Below are 19324 nucleotides of genomic sequence, written 5' to 3'. Positions count from 1 at the left end.
TCTGGCCCCCGCTGTGCAAGATCTGGCCCCCGCTGTGCAAGATCTGGCCACCTGGCCCCCTCTGTACAAGATCTGGCCCCCTCTGTACAAGATCTGGCCCCCTCTGTACAAGATCTGGCCCCCTCTGTACAAGATCTGGCCCCCTCTGTACAAGATCTGGCCCCCTCTGTACAAGATCTGGCCCCCTCTGTACAAGATCTGGCCCCCTCTGTACAAGATCTGGCCCCCTCTGTACAAGATCTGGCCCCCTCTGTACAAGATCTGGCCCCCTCTGTACAAGATCTGGCCCCCTCTGTACAAGATCTGGCCCCCTCTGTACAAGATCTGGCCCCCTCTGTACAAGATCTGGCCCCCTCTGTACAAGACCTGGCCCCCTCTGTACAAGACCTGGCCCCCTCTGTACAAGACCTGGCCCCCTCTGTACAAGACCTGGCCCCCTCTGTACAAGACCTGGCCCCCTCTGTACAAGACCTGGCCCCCTCTGTACAAGACCTGGCCCCCTCTGTACAAGACCTGGCCCCCTCTGTACAAGACCTGGCCCCCTCTGTACAAGACCTGGCCCCCTCTGTACAAGACCTGGCCCCCTCTGTACAAGACCTGGCCCCCTCTGTACAAGACCTGGCCCCCTCTGTACAAGACCTGGCCCCCTCTGTACAAGACCTGGCCCCCTCTGTACAAGACCTGGCCCCCTCTGTACAAGACCTGGCCCCCTCTGTACAAGACCTGGCCCCCTCTGTACAAGACCTGGCCCCCTCTGTACAAGACCTGGCCCCCTCTGTACAAGATCTGGCCCCCTGGCCCCCGCTGTACAAGATCTGGCCCCCTCGACCCAGTGTATAAGATCTTGCCGCCGGTGTACAACATCCGGCCTCTGCCATGCTGTCTGCCTTTATTAAAAGAATGGCTGCTAGTGCAGAGCTCACTGATACCAGTGCAACCTGTAATAGGAGCCACCAGAGTAAAATCCTTTAAGTTCATGACATTTCTTCCACTGCAGGCTGCAGGTACTCAGCCCCAAAATGGACCCTGAAATGTTACTAAGTGGGGGGCCAAGTGCTGAGAAGCAGAGGGCACAAAAGTCACCACCGCTCTGCAGAGTCCAGACCTCCTCTGGCAACATCAGCACAAACACTGCGCCTGCCAGGAGCTTCAGGTCTTAGTAGCTGCAGCCCCACGTCCCCCCCACGCACGACCGCAGAGCCCCACGTCCCCCCCACGCACGACCGCAGAGCCCCACGTCCCCCCCACGCACGACCGCAGAGCCCCACGTCCCCCCCCACGCACGACCGCAGAGCCCCACGTCCCCCCCACGCACGACCGCAGAGCCCCACGTCCCCCCCACGCACGACCGCAGAGCCCCACGTCCCCCCCACGCACGACCGCAGAGCCCCACGTCCCCCCCCCACGCACAACCGCAGAGCCCCACATCCCCCCCAACGCACAACCGCCGAGCCCCACATCCCGCCCACGCACGACCGCAGAGCCCCACGTCCCCCCCACGCACGACCGCAGAGCCCCACATCCCCCCCACGCACGACCGCAGAGCCCCACATCCCCCCCACGCACGACCGCAGAGCCCCACGTCCCCCCCCCCACGCACAACCGCAGAGCCCCACATCCCCCCCAACGCACAACCGCCGAGCCCCACATCCCGCCCACGCACAACCGCCGAGCCCTAACGTCCCCCACGCACAACCGCCGAGCCCTAACGTCCCCCACGCACAACCGCCGAGCCCTAACGTCCCCCACGCACAACCTCTGCCCTGACCACAAGGTCCATACAGACATTGAGGGGGCTGTATGGTGGAAGAACATGACCGACCGCACAGACCCTGGACCTCAACCCCACCCAATACCTTTGGGGTAAACTAAGATTGGGCTCCCAGGCTCCATCCATCTCCAACATCAGTGTCTGACCTCACAAATGGCTCTTCGGCATGAACGAGCAAAAATTCACACAAACTTTCAAAATCTTGTAGAAAGTCTTCTCAGAATAAAGAAAAAAAAAAAACAAAAACTATTATAGCGGCAAATGACCAGCTCCATATTAACGTCTATGGATTTAGGGTGGAACGTTCGAGCTCCTGTAACCAGGCAGGTCAGGAGCTACACAAAAGTCTAGATCTCTAAAATCAGAAACGTTAAGTGGAAACGTGCGCTAAAAGGACAAAGTAAAATAACTCATATCTGATCAAAAAGTAAAAGGTCAAGTTAATGACAGAGGAAATCTACAGCGGGAGATGATCATCACAGAAGGTGGGAAAGACCCGGCGAAGATACCGAAAAACAGCAGCACATGTCTCTCCGATGAATCAGGGGCTTTAATCAACTTTGTAAACTTAATTTTGGATAAAACTATGAGATTTGCCTTCTGGTGACGGGAAGACATAGTAAAGACGTCCGACTATCAGCAGCTTCCAGTTAGCCGCGGCAAGAATGCGGAAAACTGATAAGTCAGAATGGAGAATGTTATATGTGGTCTGCGAATTATAAAAAAAAAAGGATTATTCATATATGGAAAATAAAAATTAATCCGAAATAAAAGTTTTTAAAGTTAACGTGTTTTGTAAACCAAAACCTGCAGATGAATATGGATTTGCTGCCCTTACCCCCCCCCCCTCAACAAGGTAAAACTCTTAGTTGCGCAAAATCGGTCAAATTACATCAGAGAGCAGTCTCGATGCTATAACTTGTATTAGGGCAGTTTGTCAATCTACATTTGGCCAGCCCTAGTGGCACCAGAGCCCTCGCTCTCCACGGGGCCAGCCCTAGTGGCGCCAAAGCCCTCGCTCTCCACGGGGCCAGCCCTAGTGGCGCCAGAGCCCTCGCTCTCCACGGGGCCAGCCCTAGTGGCGCCAGAGCCCTCGCTCTCCACGGGGCCAGCCCTAGAGGCGCCAGAGCCCTCGCTCTCCACGGGGCCAGCCCTAGAGGCGCCAGAGCCCTCGCTCTCCACGGGGCCAGCCCTAGAGGCGCCACAGCCCTCGCTCTCCACGGGGCCAGCCCTAGAGGCGCCACAGCCCTCGCTCTCCTGTATTCATTGTTCCTGCCATTGTCCAATGGCTTGCATGAACTGAAAAGCAGTCTGTGTTATGTCTGTATGCAGTTTGGCAGACAAAACTTCACTTCCAAAAACTTGTCGCATGTTTCCAATGATGGAAACAGATTGTATTTGACAAGAGGGTGTGGACGCCAAGTTAGACAGATTGGAGCACCTACTAGTCAGCAATTTGGAGTTATTTATTTAATAAGGGTAGAACAACATTTTTTAAAGAGATTGGCATATTGTCTCCTTAGCATATGATTGATCACATTTCTTATTTTACTATTAAAATTGTGCCACAATTGACCATAAACCCATTGAATAACTCAAAATAAGAGGGGGAAAAGCATCATCTCTTGATGTATCTACTTATGCTCTAGACCAGGGGTGGGGAACATCCGGCCCGCAGGTCGTATACAGCCCGCCATGCCCTTTTATGCGGCCCCCCCCCCCCGGGCAGATTCCCGGGGGCGGCAGTGCTCGAGCCGCCACCGCCAATTTGTGGGCCGCCGGCCCTTTAAATCCGCACATGTGCTGCTGTGCTTACCAATGCGTTCTGCCGCTGGCCAGTGCCAGCGAGAGAGGACTTACTTTGTGGGCGGGTTTAGTGCTCTGTGTTGCCCGCCCTCTGCCCTGCGTGCCCGCCCTCGGAGCTGCATGCCCGGTGCCTGCTCTCCGGCGCTGTGAGTCAGGCGCTGCTGTGTGTCCAGCGCCAACCCTCTGCTGCTGTGTGCCCTGTCCAGTGCTTTGTGGCCCCCCTTCCCCCAATGCTGTGTATCACCCCAGGTTTGTGTGTCCCTCCCCCCCCACTGATATCAGGGCCCCCCCATTGGTGCCTGCCCCCAGCCCCTCTTGCGTGGTGCCTGCCCCCCAGCCCCTCTTGTGATGTGCATGTCCTCAGCGTCTCCTGTTGCAAATACATCAAAGAGGAGCTGGGGGCACATACATCGCAGGAGGAGCTGGGGGCATATACATGACAAGGAGGAGCTGGGGGCATATACATGTCCCCAGCCCCTTGTGTGATGTATATGCCCCCAGTGTCTCCTGTGATGTATATACAGCAGTCCCAGTGTCTCCTGTGTTATATGTGCCTCCAGTGTCTCCTGTGATGTATATACACAGTGTCTGTTATGTGATGTATAGGCTTTACCAATCTTATCACAGAGTTGACTGCGCTCCAGACCCAGACAAAAATGAAAAAGCAGCTGTGAGAAGCAACATGTTTAGTATCACCAAACATCACAGCCGCACCAAAGAGAAGCAGCTCCGGCCACCACAGTAGGGGTGAGTTCATTAATTGTTTGACCAAATATAGCAGGGTCATTTTCACATTGATAATTTTGTGCGGCCCCCGAAGGTTGGTAGAAATTTCCAAATGGCCCCCGGCTGAAATAAGGTTCCCCACCCCTGCTCTAGACCGATCAAAAAAAACAAAACAAAACAAAAAAACAGCAGTTGTTATCTAGGTTTCTTCCTGCTGCATCAGCATTGCTGTATATGCCCACAATTCCATTTGCCAAGTATTTATCATTAAGCATTCAGTTAAGCAGCTGGTTGCTTGTTTAATGGTGAAGATGGTTATAAAATGAGAATTAAAAAGAGAGATTGTCCAGTACTAAATAATACCCTTTAAATACCCTTTGTATAGTGAAAGATAAGAAAAAATAAAAATATAACCCCACAATTTTCTCCCAGACCAGCGGCGTGCCTCCGTTTAGAGCGCTCTGTCCCCCGGACATTTTTCGACAATATGCAAGATGAGAGCTGCAGCCCTCTTAGATAGATATGGGAAGAAAGTGTGGTTGTTTTGTTTTTATTTTCCTGAGGGCAATTATTCTATTAGACTCACACCTCCTGTTCTATACAAGACATTTCAGCAGTCTCATCTGTCATTGGAATTCCTGTCTGTGGTGATAACACCTTTACAGTAGAAAAAAAAAAAAAGAAAAAAAAAAAAAAGAAGAACAGGGTCCATCATTCACATTAACAGGTCACAGCTCACCTCCTCTGCCTTCCTTCACAAGGAACTTTGCCCAAATTATGAGGGGTTGCTGATAAGTCTTTGGCTTTACCCAGAAAGAAACAAGATAGAATGACGAACCATTCTATTTATTCCACATACTCTCCACTGATGTCTTTACACCTCTTACATAGGTATTCTGAGTTCTGTAAGCCTAGCAAAAAGAAGAATTTTAGTTGTGCCTCAAACCAGGCATCCGAAGCAGCCATGGCATCAGAAATGGTGTGAAATTTGGTCCCTTGAGGTGTTACTTCTGGTTTGGAAACAGATGATAGTCGGAGGGAGCTAGATCTGGTAAATAAGTTGGGTGGTCACCAACTGGAAGCCCAGCTCTGCCAGTTTTGCCGTGGTCACTTGTGCAGTGTGAGCGGAGGTGTTATTTTGCAGGAACAAGATTCCTTTGGACAGCTTGCCGCACCTTTTGGCCTTCAGAGATGGCCAATTGGTCCAAAAGTTCTATGTAATACCTTGCATTGATGGTGGAACCCTTTTGAAGGTAGTCCACTAGCAGCACACCCTCCTTATCCCAGAACACAGACGCCATCACCTTAGTGGCTGATTTTTGCACCCTGAACTTCTTTGAATGAGGAGAACCACTGTGCCTCCACTCTTGACTGCTCCTTGTTTTCAGGGTCATACAAATAAATCCAATTTTCGTCCATAGTGACCAGTCGATCAAGGAAGTTCTTATCAGTCCAGAAATGCTGACAAAATGGACCGGGAAGTTTTCATTCACTGCTTCTCTGATCTGTTGTCAAACATTTGGGGACCCACTTTGTAGATCGCTTCCTCATGTCCCAATGTTCATGGATAATGACAAACACATTCACGGGAAATCCCCATGATGTCTGCTATTGCTTTAGCTGAAATTGGTGGATTCTCCAGTATGAGGTTGTGCACAGCATCGACGATCTCCGGAACAACAACCACCACTCTTGAGCGTCCAGGACGTTCCTCATCATTGGGGCTGAAGTGGCCCGTTTTAAATTTGGAATATAAAAGGGCATTGATCCCCCAATGTCTGCGACATATCACCATGAATATCCTTAATGGACTTTCCTTGCAGAAACAAGAATTGTATCCCTCCTCCGCTCTCAGTTGCTGTGAATATCGCATTAGACTCCGCCCTTTTATTTTCCCACGTGCGTCGAACACTGTTGCCATAAGCAACAAGCACAAAATTTTGAAAACTTATATTAGACACAAGGCTTTCATGTGATGTAACATTCGTTACCATAGAAACAAAAAAAAGATCACAAAGCCAAAGACTTAGCAGCAGCCCCTCGTAGAGCATGTCCAGTTTAGACTCGGCGTCCCTTTAATTGTGCCAGAATCAGAAGACATTGTAGCTGCAGCCTTGGGGGGAAACGTATTTAGGGTCCTGGTTTGTTCTCATTTGCAGAATTTACAAAGAAATGGTTAATTGTTGCATACTTTAAGAATTAACTGACACAGGAAAACCACCCACGTAAAACACACGCAAGACTGCACGAAGCCGCATTGTTTGCATAACGGAGAGGAAATTTATCAACGAAACAGATCTTCATACGACTTCCCACAGCTACCTGCGCCCTCGCTCCAGCCGCAGCTCACGTCACAAGAATGGGCATGTCAAATATAAAAAAAGAAAAAAAAAAAAAAAAACACAACCTGTAATTCTATTCCCCACTCAAAAGGGAACATCGGAAAACCGGTAATTATTACAAAATCAAGATTAAAAAAAAATAAATTCATGAATTTGTTTCCTTTATTCCCTATATCTGTTTTGGTGCTTAAATTAGTCTAAAATGTATTGGAAAGGTCCTGACTTCTGCTCTATAAACCAGCCATCCATTCTATTAGCATTCTGCCAGCATTATAGGTGCCGGAAGGTTCCCTCACTTCCCAACATTTGTTGCAAAAAGCTCTATTGGGATTAATGATGCTGTAGAAGTGAATAAATATATATTATTGCAACAAAATAATAATAAAAAATATTATATTATAATTATTAATTATCATTATTATTAACCACTCGCCTTGCTGACCCGCATATACTCCAGTTCCAATACTTGTAAAAAGCTCAGATTTAGGAACTGGCCTGACTTGTGCTCTATAAACCAGCCATCCATTCTATTAGCATTCTGCCAGCATTATAGGTGTCGGAATGTTCCCTCAGCATTTGTTGCAAAAAGCTCTATTTAGGAACTGGTCTGACTCTATAAACCAGCCATGTATCCTATTAGCATTATAGGTGCTGAAATGTTCCCTCACTTCACTTGCAAAAAGCTTGATTGGGATTAATGGTATTGCAAAAAAAAATAAAATAAATAAATAAAATATAATTTAATAAAATATACAGTAATAAAATATTATATTTTTTATATGGTGTTATATTTTAATAAAATAAAATATCATTATAAAAAAATATAAAATATATCATAATATAAAACATAATATATATTTTAATATAAAATATAATATATATAATATAGATTATATAATATATACACACATTATATATTAATAATAAATACTAATAATACTAATAATACTAATAATAAACACTCGCCTTGCTGACCCGCATCTACTCCAGTTCCAATACTTGTAAAACGCTCTATTTAGGAACTGGTCTGACTTGTGCTCTATGAACCAGCAATCCACTCTATTAGCATTCTGCCAGCATTATAGGTGCCGTAATGTTCCTTCACTTCCCAATATTCGTTACAAAAACCTCTATTTGAATTAATGGCACTATACAAGTGAATAAATATTACTATGGCAAAAAAAAAACAAAAACAAAAAAAAAACATTTGTTGTGCTGACCTACGTCTGCTCCAGTTCCAATACCAGTAGAGGACGGAGGGAGGGGACATAGTATAGGTACAAAGGGGTCCACTTGAACCTCCAGAGCAGCAAGAAGCTTCTGAACATACATAAAAGGGGTGCTCAATGATGAGTTAGTGGCGCTAATGGTACACGCACTGTCCTTGCACAGACCCCCTTCGTCTGTCCACCTCTGTCCTGCAGACAATAATGCATCTGCCGGCTCATATGCATGGGCGGCAGGAATCGAGATCTCGTAATATTCTAATCAATCCCTGGTGCAAATATTAACGGAGCAATGCAGACCCTACAAACAGATTGGCGGATGGTGCCGAGAGTTTGACAAAATGTATTACATCTGCACCTAAATTGGTTAAAAATTAGGAAACCCTTTGTTTCTTCTGCTTCATATAACAGTCACTACCGGTACAAGCCACATCCTGCGTGGGTTGTAAGAAATCCCTAAAAGTAACAACTTGTTCACGTAAAATATAAACCATCTATAAAAAATAAGCCCAGACCTAATAAACATAAACAACTAGAAGACATAAATAAAAAGATGAGCGCACGCACGGAGACGAGGCCGGACCTCAGCCTCCTCAGACGGGCGGTCTCGGCAGACACGGCGCGATATTCTGAGTGAGACGAGATCTTCCCCATCTAGAAACTTATCTGGACAGTTGGGAAGTTCACATGTCGTGATGTCCGTCTGCGGGATGACTCTGCATGTATTTTAGGAGATACCGACCAACCCATGAAGTGCTGAATTAAGCAAGTCCTCCAAGAGCGGCGGGCTGCTAGGACGGGGTCTCAGATTGTGCACAGAATAAATGCTTTTCTTTCTAACATGTATATATACACCCATACAAGGATGTTACCTGCACCCATAGAATAGGCATTTTCTTGTTAAAAAGGCACTATTTTCAGGTGAATAAACCACGGATCATATTAAAAATGGTAAATAAAATAAAAATACTAAAATGATTATATATCAATATTTTATTTAGCATTAAGACTAAATAAAAACTACTGATATTACGATTCATTTTCGTAGCATATTTAATAGATTTAGTATTAATACTACATATACTACTAACATGATTAATAAAAAAAATTGATAACATTACTAAAATGATATTATAGTTCTTATTAGTTTATCATTTTAGTAGTATTTTTATTTAGTATTAATACTAAATACTACTAAATAAAACTACTACTAAAACGATTCATAATAAAATGATTATATTATCGTTTTAGTAGTAGTTTTATTTAGTATTAATACTAAATAAAAATACTACTAAAATGATTAATAAAAAATTTGTAACATTAACTAATAATTATAATATCATTTTAGTAGTAATGAAATAGTTTTAGTAGTATTTTTATTTAGTATTAATACTAAATACTACTAAATAAAACTACTACTAAAACGATTCATAATAAATTTTTTGTACATTATTCAGTGTTAATTTATTTAGTATATTTTCAGTTATATTTTTTTTCAGTATTTTTTATTTTGTAGTATTAAACACTACTAAATAAATTAAATACTACAAAATAAAAAATACTGAAAAAAAACTAAAAATAGACTAAAAAAATACAATACTAAATAAAATAACACTGAATAATGTATAATTATTATTTAAAAAAAAAAAAAAACACAACAACACACCTAATCACCTTACTGAACCTTTTCTCCATTTCTGACACCCAATGAATCTGCAATCCCGTGGGCAAAATCGTCAGGAATTGTGCACCTGTCCTTCACTCCCCTAGACCACCAGGGACGCAAGCATTTCTCTATGCCGCCGGAGAACAAGGTACCAACCCCTTTCCCCCCCCCCCCCTAGATTGTCAAGAAAGGTGGCGTAAACAGTTTTTACCGTAAACAGTGGGAAAACTGACAGTTTTAAAGCTCGCAATGACACTAAAAAAGGAACCAATCAGCACATGTTACTTATTTATGGAGGGCCGTATGGATGAGTGTCCCCCAATAAACAAGGAAACATTTTTTTTGTAGATGACCCAGTGACAAGAAATTGGATGTAGAAGCCATATGCAAATTAAGCTGAAAGTGCACTGGGGGCGTGTCAATGCACCGGAAAAAGTGGTCTAAGTATACCCCCAGCCTGATCTGAAGGTATGCTATAGACTACGCACCAGCTCTAAAGTAAAAAGGGGGAATGAATGAATGAATGAAATATATATATAATATTATATTATATTATATTATATTATATTATATTATATTATATTATATTATATTATATATTATATTATATATTATATTATATTATATATATTATATATATATATATTTTGATTTAAAATATGTTTTTATATATATAAAATTTAAAAAAAGAATATAATAAATTTAAAATAAAAAAGTGTGTGATAGAGATATATATATACACACACACACACACACACACACACACACATATTATATATATACATATACATATATAGACATCAAATATTTTAATATATAGATATATAAATTTTAAAACACAGAAATATATAAATAAATATATATATATATATATATATATATATATATATATATATATATATATATATATATATATATATATTAAAATATTTGGTGTGTATGTGAGTGTGCGTGTGTATATGTGAGTGTGCGTGTGTATATGTGAGTGTGCGTGTGTATATGTGAGTGTGCGTGTGTATATGTGAGTGTGCGTGTGTATATGTGAGTGTGCGTGTGTATATGTGAGTGTGCGTGTGTATATGTGAGTGTGCGTGTGTATATGTGAGTGTGCGTGTGTATATGTGAGTGTGCGTGTGTATATGTGAGTGTGCGTGTGTATATGTGAGTGTGCGTGTGTATATGTGAGTGTGCGTGTGTATATGTGAGTGTGCGTGTGTATATGTGAGTGTGCGTGTGTATATGTGAGTGTGCGTGTGTATATGTGAGTGTGCGTGTGTATATGTGAGTGTGCGTGTGTATATGTGAGTGTGCGTGTGTATATGTGAGTGTGCGAGAGCATATGTGAGTGTGCGAGAGCATATGTGAGTGTGCGAGAGCGAGTGTGCGAGAGCGAGTGTGCGAGAGCGAGTGTGCGAGAGCGAGTGTGCGAGAGCGAGTGTGCGAGAGCGAGTGTGCGAGAGCGAGTGTGCGAGAGCGAGTGTGCGAGAGCGAGTGTGCGAGAGCGAGAGAGAGATATAGATAGATATATATAATCACACACACACATAAAGTTTTAATACACACACATATATTACACATATACACATATTTTCTATAGATATATAATGTTACATAGTTACTAGGTCCATCTAGTTCCCTCTTCCTCCACCAGTTCTACATTTGGTCACTAAGTCATTTATAACCAACAATGTTGTGTACTGAGGAAATCATCCAGCCCTTTTTTGAAAGCTGTTATAGTATCTGCCATTAGTACCTCTTGTGGTCGGCATTCCACAGTCTGACTGCTCTAACTGTAAAGAACCCTTTCCTATTTAGCTGCCGGAATCGCTTTTCTTCCACTCGCAGTGAGTGCCCCCTGGTCCTTAGTACTGTCTTTGGAAGGAATAAGTCATGTGCCAGTCCTTTATATTGACCACACATGTATTTATACATAGAAATGAGATCTCCTCTGAGACGTCTTTTTTCTAAGCTAAACATATCTAACTTTTTCAACCTGTCATCATATGGGAGGCCTCCATTTCTTGTAATAGTCTAGTTGCCCGCCTTTGAACTGACTAACTTCTGAATGTCCTTTTTAAAATGTGGAGCCCAAAACTGAATCCCATATTCTAGATGTGGCCTTACAAGTGATTTATAGAGGGGTAACAATACGTTGGGATCACGGGATCTAATCTCTCTTTTTATACACCCTAAAATCTTGTTTGCTTTAGCAGCTGCTGCCTGACATTGAGTGCTGCTGCTCAGCTTATTTGTAATGAGAATACCCAAGTCCTTCTGTTCTGTAGTCCTGAGTTTACTTCCATTTAATGTATACGCAGCTATAGGATTACTCCGTCCTAGGTGCATTACTTTACATTTATCAACATTAAATCTCATTTGCCAAGTATCTGCCCATTCTGACATCTTATCCAGATCTTTTTGTAATATTGTACTATCAAGGTCAGTTTTTAATATCCTACATAGTTTGGTGTCATCGGCAAAGACTGACACTTTACTATCAATCCCATCCACAAGGTCATTAATAAAGAGATTAAAAAGAATCGGTCCAAGCACAGATCCCTGCGGCCCCCACTGCTGACTATAGCCCATTTAGAGAATGTTCCATTTATGACTACTCTTTGTTTCCTATCTTTTAGCCAATTCCTTACCCAGTTGCATATAGTTTCCCCTAGTCCTTGCTTCTGGAGCTTTAGTATAAGGCTATTATGTGGTACAGTATCAAATGCCTTTGCAAAGTCCAAATAAATCCCATCAGCTGCATTACCAATATCCAGGTTTGCACTTACCCCCTCATAGAACCCCAACAGGTTGGTTAGACATGACTTATCTTTCATGAATCCATGCTGTTTGTCAGTTATTATATTATTTTCTGCAATATATTTTTGCATGTCATCCCTTAAAATGCCCTCAAAAACTTTGCATACTACTGATGTCAGGCTTACTGGACGGTAGTTGCCTGGATCTACACTCTTACCTTTCTTAACTATCGGTACCACATCAGCAATCCTCCAATCCTGAGGCACCAACCCTGTTACAAGCGAGTCTTTATTTTATTTATTTATTTTTTTTTTTACTAGGGAACGAGTGTATACAGACATTCCACCACTTCTGCTACTTAGAAAACATTATAGACCGGTCTTTATATTCCGTTCTTTTCACTGTGACAATGCTGCACAACGACCCGTTACCTGACAGATAGCGTGAAGTCCCCAGGGTTGCTCTTGCTAGGCCGAGCCAGAAAACTTCCATGTACCCCATGTGTCAGGAGGAGAGTTTCAGCTTCTAATCCACTGATGTTTGGGTGAAACCACCTGGCAAGAAAACACAAAAAAAAAAATCCACATTTGTAAATTTGTTTTTTTTTCAGGATATCCGCAATACACAAACATTTCGATAGTGAGCGCAGTGCACGGGAAATACAAAACCACCAGCTAATAGAATATGATTGTTCGGTGACTGGCACAGAGGTCCCTATGGAGGAAGAGGAAAATTAGTGTAAAACCTGCAAAATTTTAGCAACGAACACATCACCTATGAAAAATGCAGAGAAGATCGTGGCTCATGGTGACTGAAACATTGACAGACTTAAGTCAGAAGTTGGAAAGAAAGTGGAATTCTATGGGTAGAGTCTGGTTTGTAGACCAAAAATGACAATATTTATAAAAGAAACCCCCCAAAAAAAAAAAAAAAAAAAAAAAAAAAAAAAACCCACAAGCAAATTATGAAGCTAAAAATAAAATTTGCACATCTATTCCGGCTGGCTTTGGAGAAAGTCAAATAAGTAGTACACGATCCGTTCTGGAGAGAAAATGCTGACATGACGGCACAGATTTAGGGTTCCTGTTGTGCCTTTTAAAGAAATGTTAAAGAGAGTCAGTGAAAGTGACGGTTATTTTCCATCTGTGAGTGAAGATTTCAGTTTTTACACCTTTTGTCTGCACTCAGTGTATTCACCAGATCAGTCCTCGGGGAGTATGCCGAATATAAAACATTAAGACCGGGGCGACACTGACCTGTTCGGCGGCAGAAATTCTCTTAAGCGTTGGACAACAAACTTTTGTGCAACTATTTTAGAGCTCAGAGTTGCTGTAAATAAAGCAGTGAAGTTGCATCTTGTGAGCAGCTTTAAACCTCGGCGACGCTCCAACCCCCCCCCCCCCCACGCTCCAACCTCCCCCCCCCCCTTCCCGACACTCCAACCTCCCCCCCCCCCCCCCCCCGACGCTCCAACCTCCCCACCCTGGCGACGCGCCAACCTCCCCACCCCGGCGACGCGCCAACCTCCCCACCGGCGACGCGCCAAACCCCACCCCGGCGACGCGCCAAACCCCACCCCGGCGACGCGCCAAACCCCACCCCAGTGTCTTATACATAATGTAAACCTTGTTTATTGGAAACTTGTAGCTTAGACTTAGCGAGTGGTGGAGTCATGTGGGGCAGATACAGGACCTGGGTACTGGGGGAGGAAGAGGAGCATTACTGCATCCTGGTCAGAGTACGCAGACACAATAGCTTTGAATCTTATGGCCCTGGATGCCATTACCATCCAAATCCGGTACATCAGCAAGTGTGCGTCCTCCTCAGGGGCTTAGTCGCAAGACATCAGAAATTCGAGCAAAAGTGTGATTCTAAAGAAGAAAAGTCCATTAGTATCTGGATTTGTGCAGGTTTGTTTTTTTTATTGCTTCTGCCGTGATCTCCAGAAACTCACTTGTATTGTATCAGGCCCTGACCATGCGCCCCCTGCTCAATGCAGCTCCTACCAGATATAATAATGGAATGGCGGCTTTCAGGCTCAGCCGGCAGGAAGACGCATTTCCTAATGTTTTGGAGCGTTCAGACTGTTCTGAACCACCCACGAGAATTCTTTGTGCCAGCTCTGTGCATAAAACGCTGGAATAACAAAGTGTAATATCCCCTGTTAAAGCTCCCTATACACTTTATCTAGCTGTCCATGTTCACACGCAAGTTGGCTGAGCGTACATGTATATTTCAATAATGGAGAGAGGAATAAGCGGCTGCCAGACTCCTATGGCAGATGCCTATTTCCCACGGGAGAAATGGAAGGAATCTTTGGAAATTAACAAATTGATTCTCATGACCCCACAGATAACCACCAGGCCATTGAGGTTCTGGGGTACAGAGTAACGGCCTCTACAGGTGACTCAGCTGATCCCATAGGTTTTCTATAGGATTCAGGTCTGGAGAAAGTGCAGCCGCTCCATTTCAGGTCCCCAGTCTCTAGCAGCCGTTCCCTAATGATGTGACCTCAATGAGCTGCAGCATTGTTGTCCATGAAGATGAAATTAGGCCAGTGTTGTTCATGCAGAGGCACAATGACTGGATTAATGAGGTTGTTCCAGTAGTAAGGGCTGTCACTGTACTATGCACAGTGTATTGCCATTCTGTATTGAGTACATACACACGGGCCCACATTTTAACACCACCACCAAAGGCTTGTCTAACAGTGGCTGATGCACCGCGCTCTCCTTGACATCTCCCAAATCGTTGGCGGCCATCATTTCTGCTCATCGTGAATCGACTTTCATTAGTGAACAGAATTGAGGCCACTGATCCCTCGTTCAGTGTAAACGCCTGTGCCTGTTGGTGCGGTCAGGTACCTTGCATGTCATCTAGTTGTGAATGGTCTGACTTGACATTTGGCTGCCTCTTGCTTCTCTTAAAATGTGTCTGGAGCTGTGTGGCATTTGTCATCCGGTTCTGTAGGGCATTGTTCACAAAGAAACTGACATCAGTGTGGGATGTGGGCAAAGGACGTCCACTTCTCTGCCTTTCTGTGACTCTTCCAGTCTCTCTGTATCTCTGTACAACCTGCTGGTGACACTCTAAGCTCAGTGGTCACTTCTGTCTGAGAACTTCCTTCTTGGCGTGGTACTGTTCATCAATTGTTAGGTGTCGTCTTGGTCTCCGGATATCAAAATGTGAACAGCATGATGAGGAGGATGGTTGAAATACAAATTCTAATTGAATACAGAAATGTATTGTGTGATTCATGGATCAAACACCTGCTGTGAATTTTTCCATTAAGCTCATTATTAGAGAACAGAAAGTCGTGTAAAAAGTGCTGAAACATTGAACAGTTGGACAAGTGCATCCAAAAGGTTAGAGAAGGTCACATTAAGTTCACCTGTAAGGTTAGAGGGCACTGTAGGGTCATCCTGAAATTTCACCCGAAAGCCAAATACCCCTAACTTTTTGTGAATAGTGTACATAGTTCTGAAAATATCGGGTTTTTCTACTACAATTTAAAAACTACACTTAGGTCCAGAAATATTTGGACAGTGACACAATTTTCGCGAGTTGGGCTCTGCATGCCACCACATTGGATTTGAAATGAAACCTCTACAACAGAATTCAAGTGCAGATTGTAACGTTTAATTTGAAGGTTTGAACAAAAATATCTGATAGAAATTGTAGGAATTGTACACATTTCTTTACAAACACTCTACATTTTAGGAGGTCAAAAGTAATTGGACAAATAAACCAAACAAAATATTTTTATTTTCAATATTTTGTTGCGAATCCTTTGGAGGCAATCACTGCCTTAAGTCTGGAACCCATGGACATCACCAAACGCTGGGTTTCCTCCTTCTTAATGCTTTGCCAGGCCTTTACAGCCGCAGCCTTCAGGTCTTGCTTGTTTGTGGGTCTTTCCATCTTAAGTCTGGATTTGAGCAAGTGAAATGCATGCTCAATTGGGTTAAGATCTGGTGATTGACTTGGCCATTGCAGAATGTTCCACTTTTTTGCACTCATGAACTCCTGGGTAGCTTTGGCTGTATGCTTGGGGTCATTGTCCATCTGTACTATGAAGCGCCGTCCGATCAACTTTGCAGCATTTGGCTGAATCTGGGCTGAAAGTATATCCCGGTACACTTCAGAATTCATCTGGCTACTCTTGTCTGCTGTTATGTCATCAATAAACACAAGTGACCCAGTGCCATTGAAAGCCATGCATGCCCATGACATCACGTTGCCTCCACCATGTTTTACAGAGGATGTGGTGTGCCTTGGATCATGTGCCGTTCCCTTTCTTCTCCATACTTTTTTCTTCCCATCATTCTGGTACAGGTTGATCTTGGTCTCATCTGTCCATAGAATACTTTTCCAGAACTGAGCTGGCTTCATGAGGTGTTTTTCAGCAAATGTAACTCTGGCCTGTCTATTTTTGGAATTGATGAATGGTTTGCATCTAGATGTGAACCCTTTGTATTTACTTTCATGGAGTCTTCTCTTTACTGTTGACTTAGAGACAGATACACCTACTTCACTGAGAGTGTTCTGGACTTCAGTTGATGTTGTGAACGGGTTCTTCTTCACCAAAGAAAGTATGCGGCAATCATCCACCACTGTTGTCATCCGTGGACGCCCAGGCCTTTTTGAGTTCCCAAGCTCACCAGTCAATTCCTTTTTTCTCAGAATGTACCCGACTGTTGATTTTGCTACTCCAAGCATGTCTGCTATCTCTCTGATGGATTTTTCCTTTTTTTTCAGCCTCAGGATGTTCTGCTTCACCTCAATTGAGAGTTCCTTAGACCGCATGTTGTCTGGTCACAGCAACAGCTTCCAAATGCAAAACCACACACCTGTAATCAACCCCAGACCTTTTAACTACTTCATTGATTACAGGTTAATGAGGGAGACGCCTTCAGAGTTAATTGCAGCCCTTAGAGTCCCTTGTCCAATTACTTTTGGTCCCTTGAAAAAGAGGAGGCTATGCATTACAGAGCTATGATTCCTAAACCCCTTCTCCGATTTGGATGTGAAAACTCTCATATTGCAGCTGGGAGTGTGCACTTTCAGCCTATATTATATATATATTATATATATATATATATATATATATATATATATATATATATATATATATATATATATATATATATATATATATATATATATATATATATATATATATATATATATATATATATATATATATATATATATATATATATATTATATATTATATATATATTATATATATATATATATATATATTATATATATTTGTATTTCTGAACATGTTTTTGTAAACAGCTAAAATAACAAAACTTGTGTCACTGTCCAAATATTTCTGGCCCTGACTGTATGTGCATAATTTTCCCTTATTTGCATTTATTCATAATTTTTGTATATTTATTCATTTGTTTAGGTTTTATTATTATTTTTGCTCTTTGTAAATACAATGTTCGAGAGGCTGAAAATCAGTTAAAAATGCACTAGAAAAATAGTATTAAATAATAATAATAATAATAATAATAATAATAATAATAATAATAATAATAATAAAAACCATTACCTCTACCACCACCACCAACACTTACTATTACCTCTACCCTAAAATAAAAAACTAATATTAATATAAATTATATTAAATAAAATAAATAATGCTACTAATATTGCTAATACTAACAATAATACTAATAGTATCATTTTATTTATCATTATTATAATTATATATTTTTAGTTTTTATTATTTATTAAATAAAAAATAAATAAATACTAATACTATTGTTATTAATAAAAAACTAATTATTATTATTATTATTATTATTATTATTATTATTAATAATAATAATATTATTATTAAAATAAAATAAATATATCCGGACACATCTGTGCGCCTTGGCTCAGCAGAGTTGCAGCACAAAGTGAAGGAACAGGATATGTCTTCCGTGCTCGGCCGGTACATTGTGTAAAGCTGTAACAATAATGTCTGTGGCCGTGTAACTGAATCCGTGAGCGTTCTTATCCCCTTTTAACCACTTCATCACCCCGCCGAGGACACGTCCGCCCTGTAGACACACAGATAAATAGAAAGCCAAGTCACATCGCAGTTCCCCGTGTCATGCTCCAGCCTTGTCACTCTGCCAGGCGGTACCGGCCCTGCAGGATGATATAACACCGCGGCTAATTAATGCCAGGCTATTTTGGGCGCAGGCGGCGTGTCAGGGCAGAATATAGCCCTTGATGGGGCTCGTGCCTCTTTGATCCGGTGCCAGGGTTATTTTCGCCGCCTGCACATCAGAGAAAGCGAGGCAGAAATAAAACCTCTGTGCTGTATTTAGCAGGTCCGCAGCTGTGGAGGTTTCGGTGCGTCCCAAGAGCCAGGAGGTTGGTGGCAACGAGCCAGGACCTCAAACCTCATAGTATGGTCTGAAGCCAAGCGGAGAGCCCCGGGAAGGGACAGCACAGGATTAATGCACATAAAAGTAATAAAAAGCACTTTATTCTCCATCACTGAACACAAACATCAGAGGGGGGATTTAATGGCCAACTTCAGTGCAAAAGAAAAAACGAGAAAAATGATATAAGCCACAAGATATGGGCAGAATTCATCGACAAATCTAGGATCTATTGACGGCTTCTGCTGAAGGAGCAGACCACTACTGTGATAGAGTACCCATAATCTGAACACATTATCAATATCAGATTGGGGGGTCCGACACCTGGCACCTCCGCCGATCAGCCGTGGGGTGGTCATGATGTACCAGCGTACGGACAATCTGACCTTCGGTGCCCAGTATAGAGTGGTGCTGTTCAGCTCCACGCAACGCTGACATCCGACTGCCGCAGACGCCAAGAACAGCGATTGGTGGGGAATGTCGGGTGTTCGCCCCCCACCGAATGGATAATCATGACCTATTCTTCAAAATAAAATGTGGAAAACCTGTTTAGGAAATATTGCTAGTCAGTGAAGGATATTGATACGTTGTAGCATGAGGCCACATTCACACGTTCAGTCGTTGGCCACAAAGTGCCA

General features: G+C 42.8%; 1 protein-coding gene across 2 annotated transcripts in view; it reads right to left on the bottom strand.

The window, feature by feature from the left end:
* Window positions 1-19324, bottom strand: part of LOC142255968 (tyrosine-protein phosphatase non-receptor type 11-like) — a 125905-nt gene that overhangs the window by 67632 nt on the left and 38949 nt on the right. For both annotated transcript variants that reach the window (XM_075327435.1, XM_075327436.1), the window contains exon 2: window positions 12726-12848. In XM_075327435.1, the coding sequence (XP_075183550.1) occupies window positions 12726-12848 (123 nt within the window). The remainder of the gene's footprint in view (window positions 1-12725; window positions 12849-19324) is intronic.

Source organism: Anomaloglossus baeobatrachus, chromosome 11 (assembly GCF_048569485.1).
Source record: "Anomaloglossus baeobatrachus isolate aAnoBae1 chromosome 11, aAnoBae1.hap1, whole genome shotgun sequence".
NCBI lineage: Eukaryota > Metazoa > Chordata > Amphibia > Anura > Aromobatidae > Anomaloglossus > Anomaloglossus baeobatrachus.
Note: the sequence above shows the minus strand (reverse complement) of the source record. Positions and strands in the feature narration are given on the sequence as shown.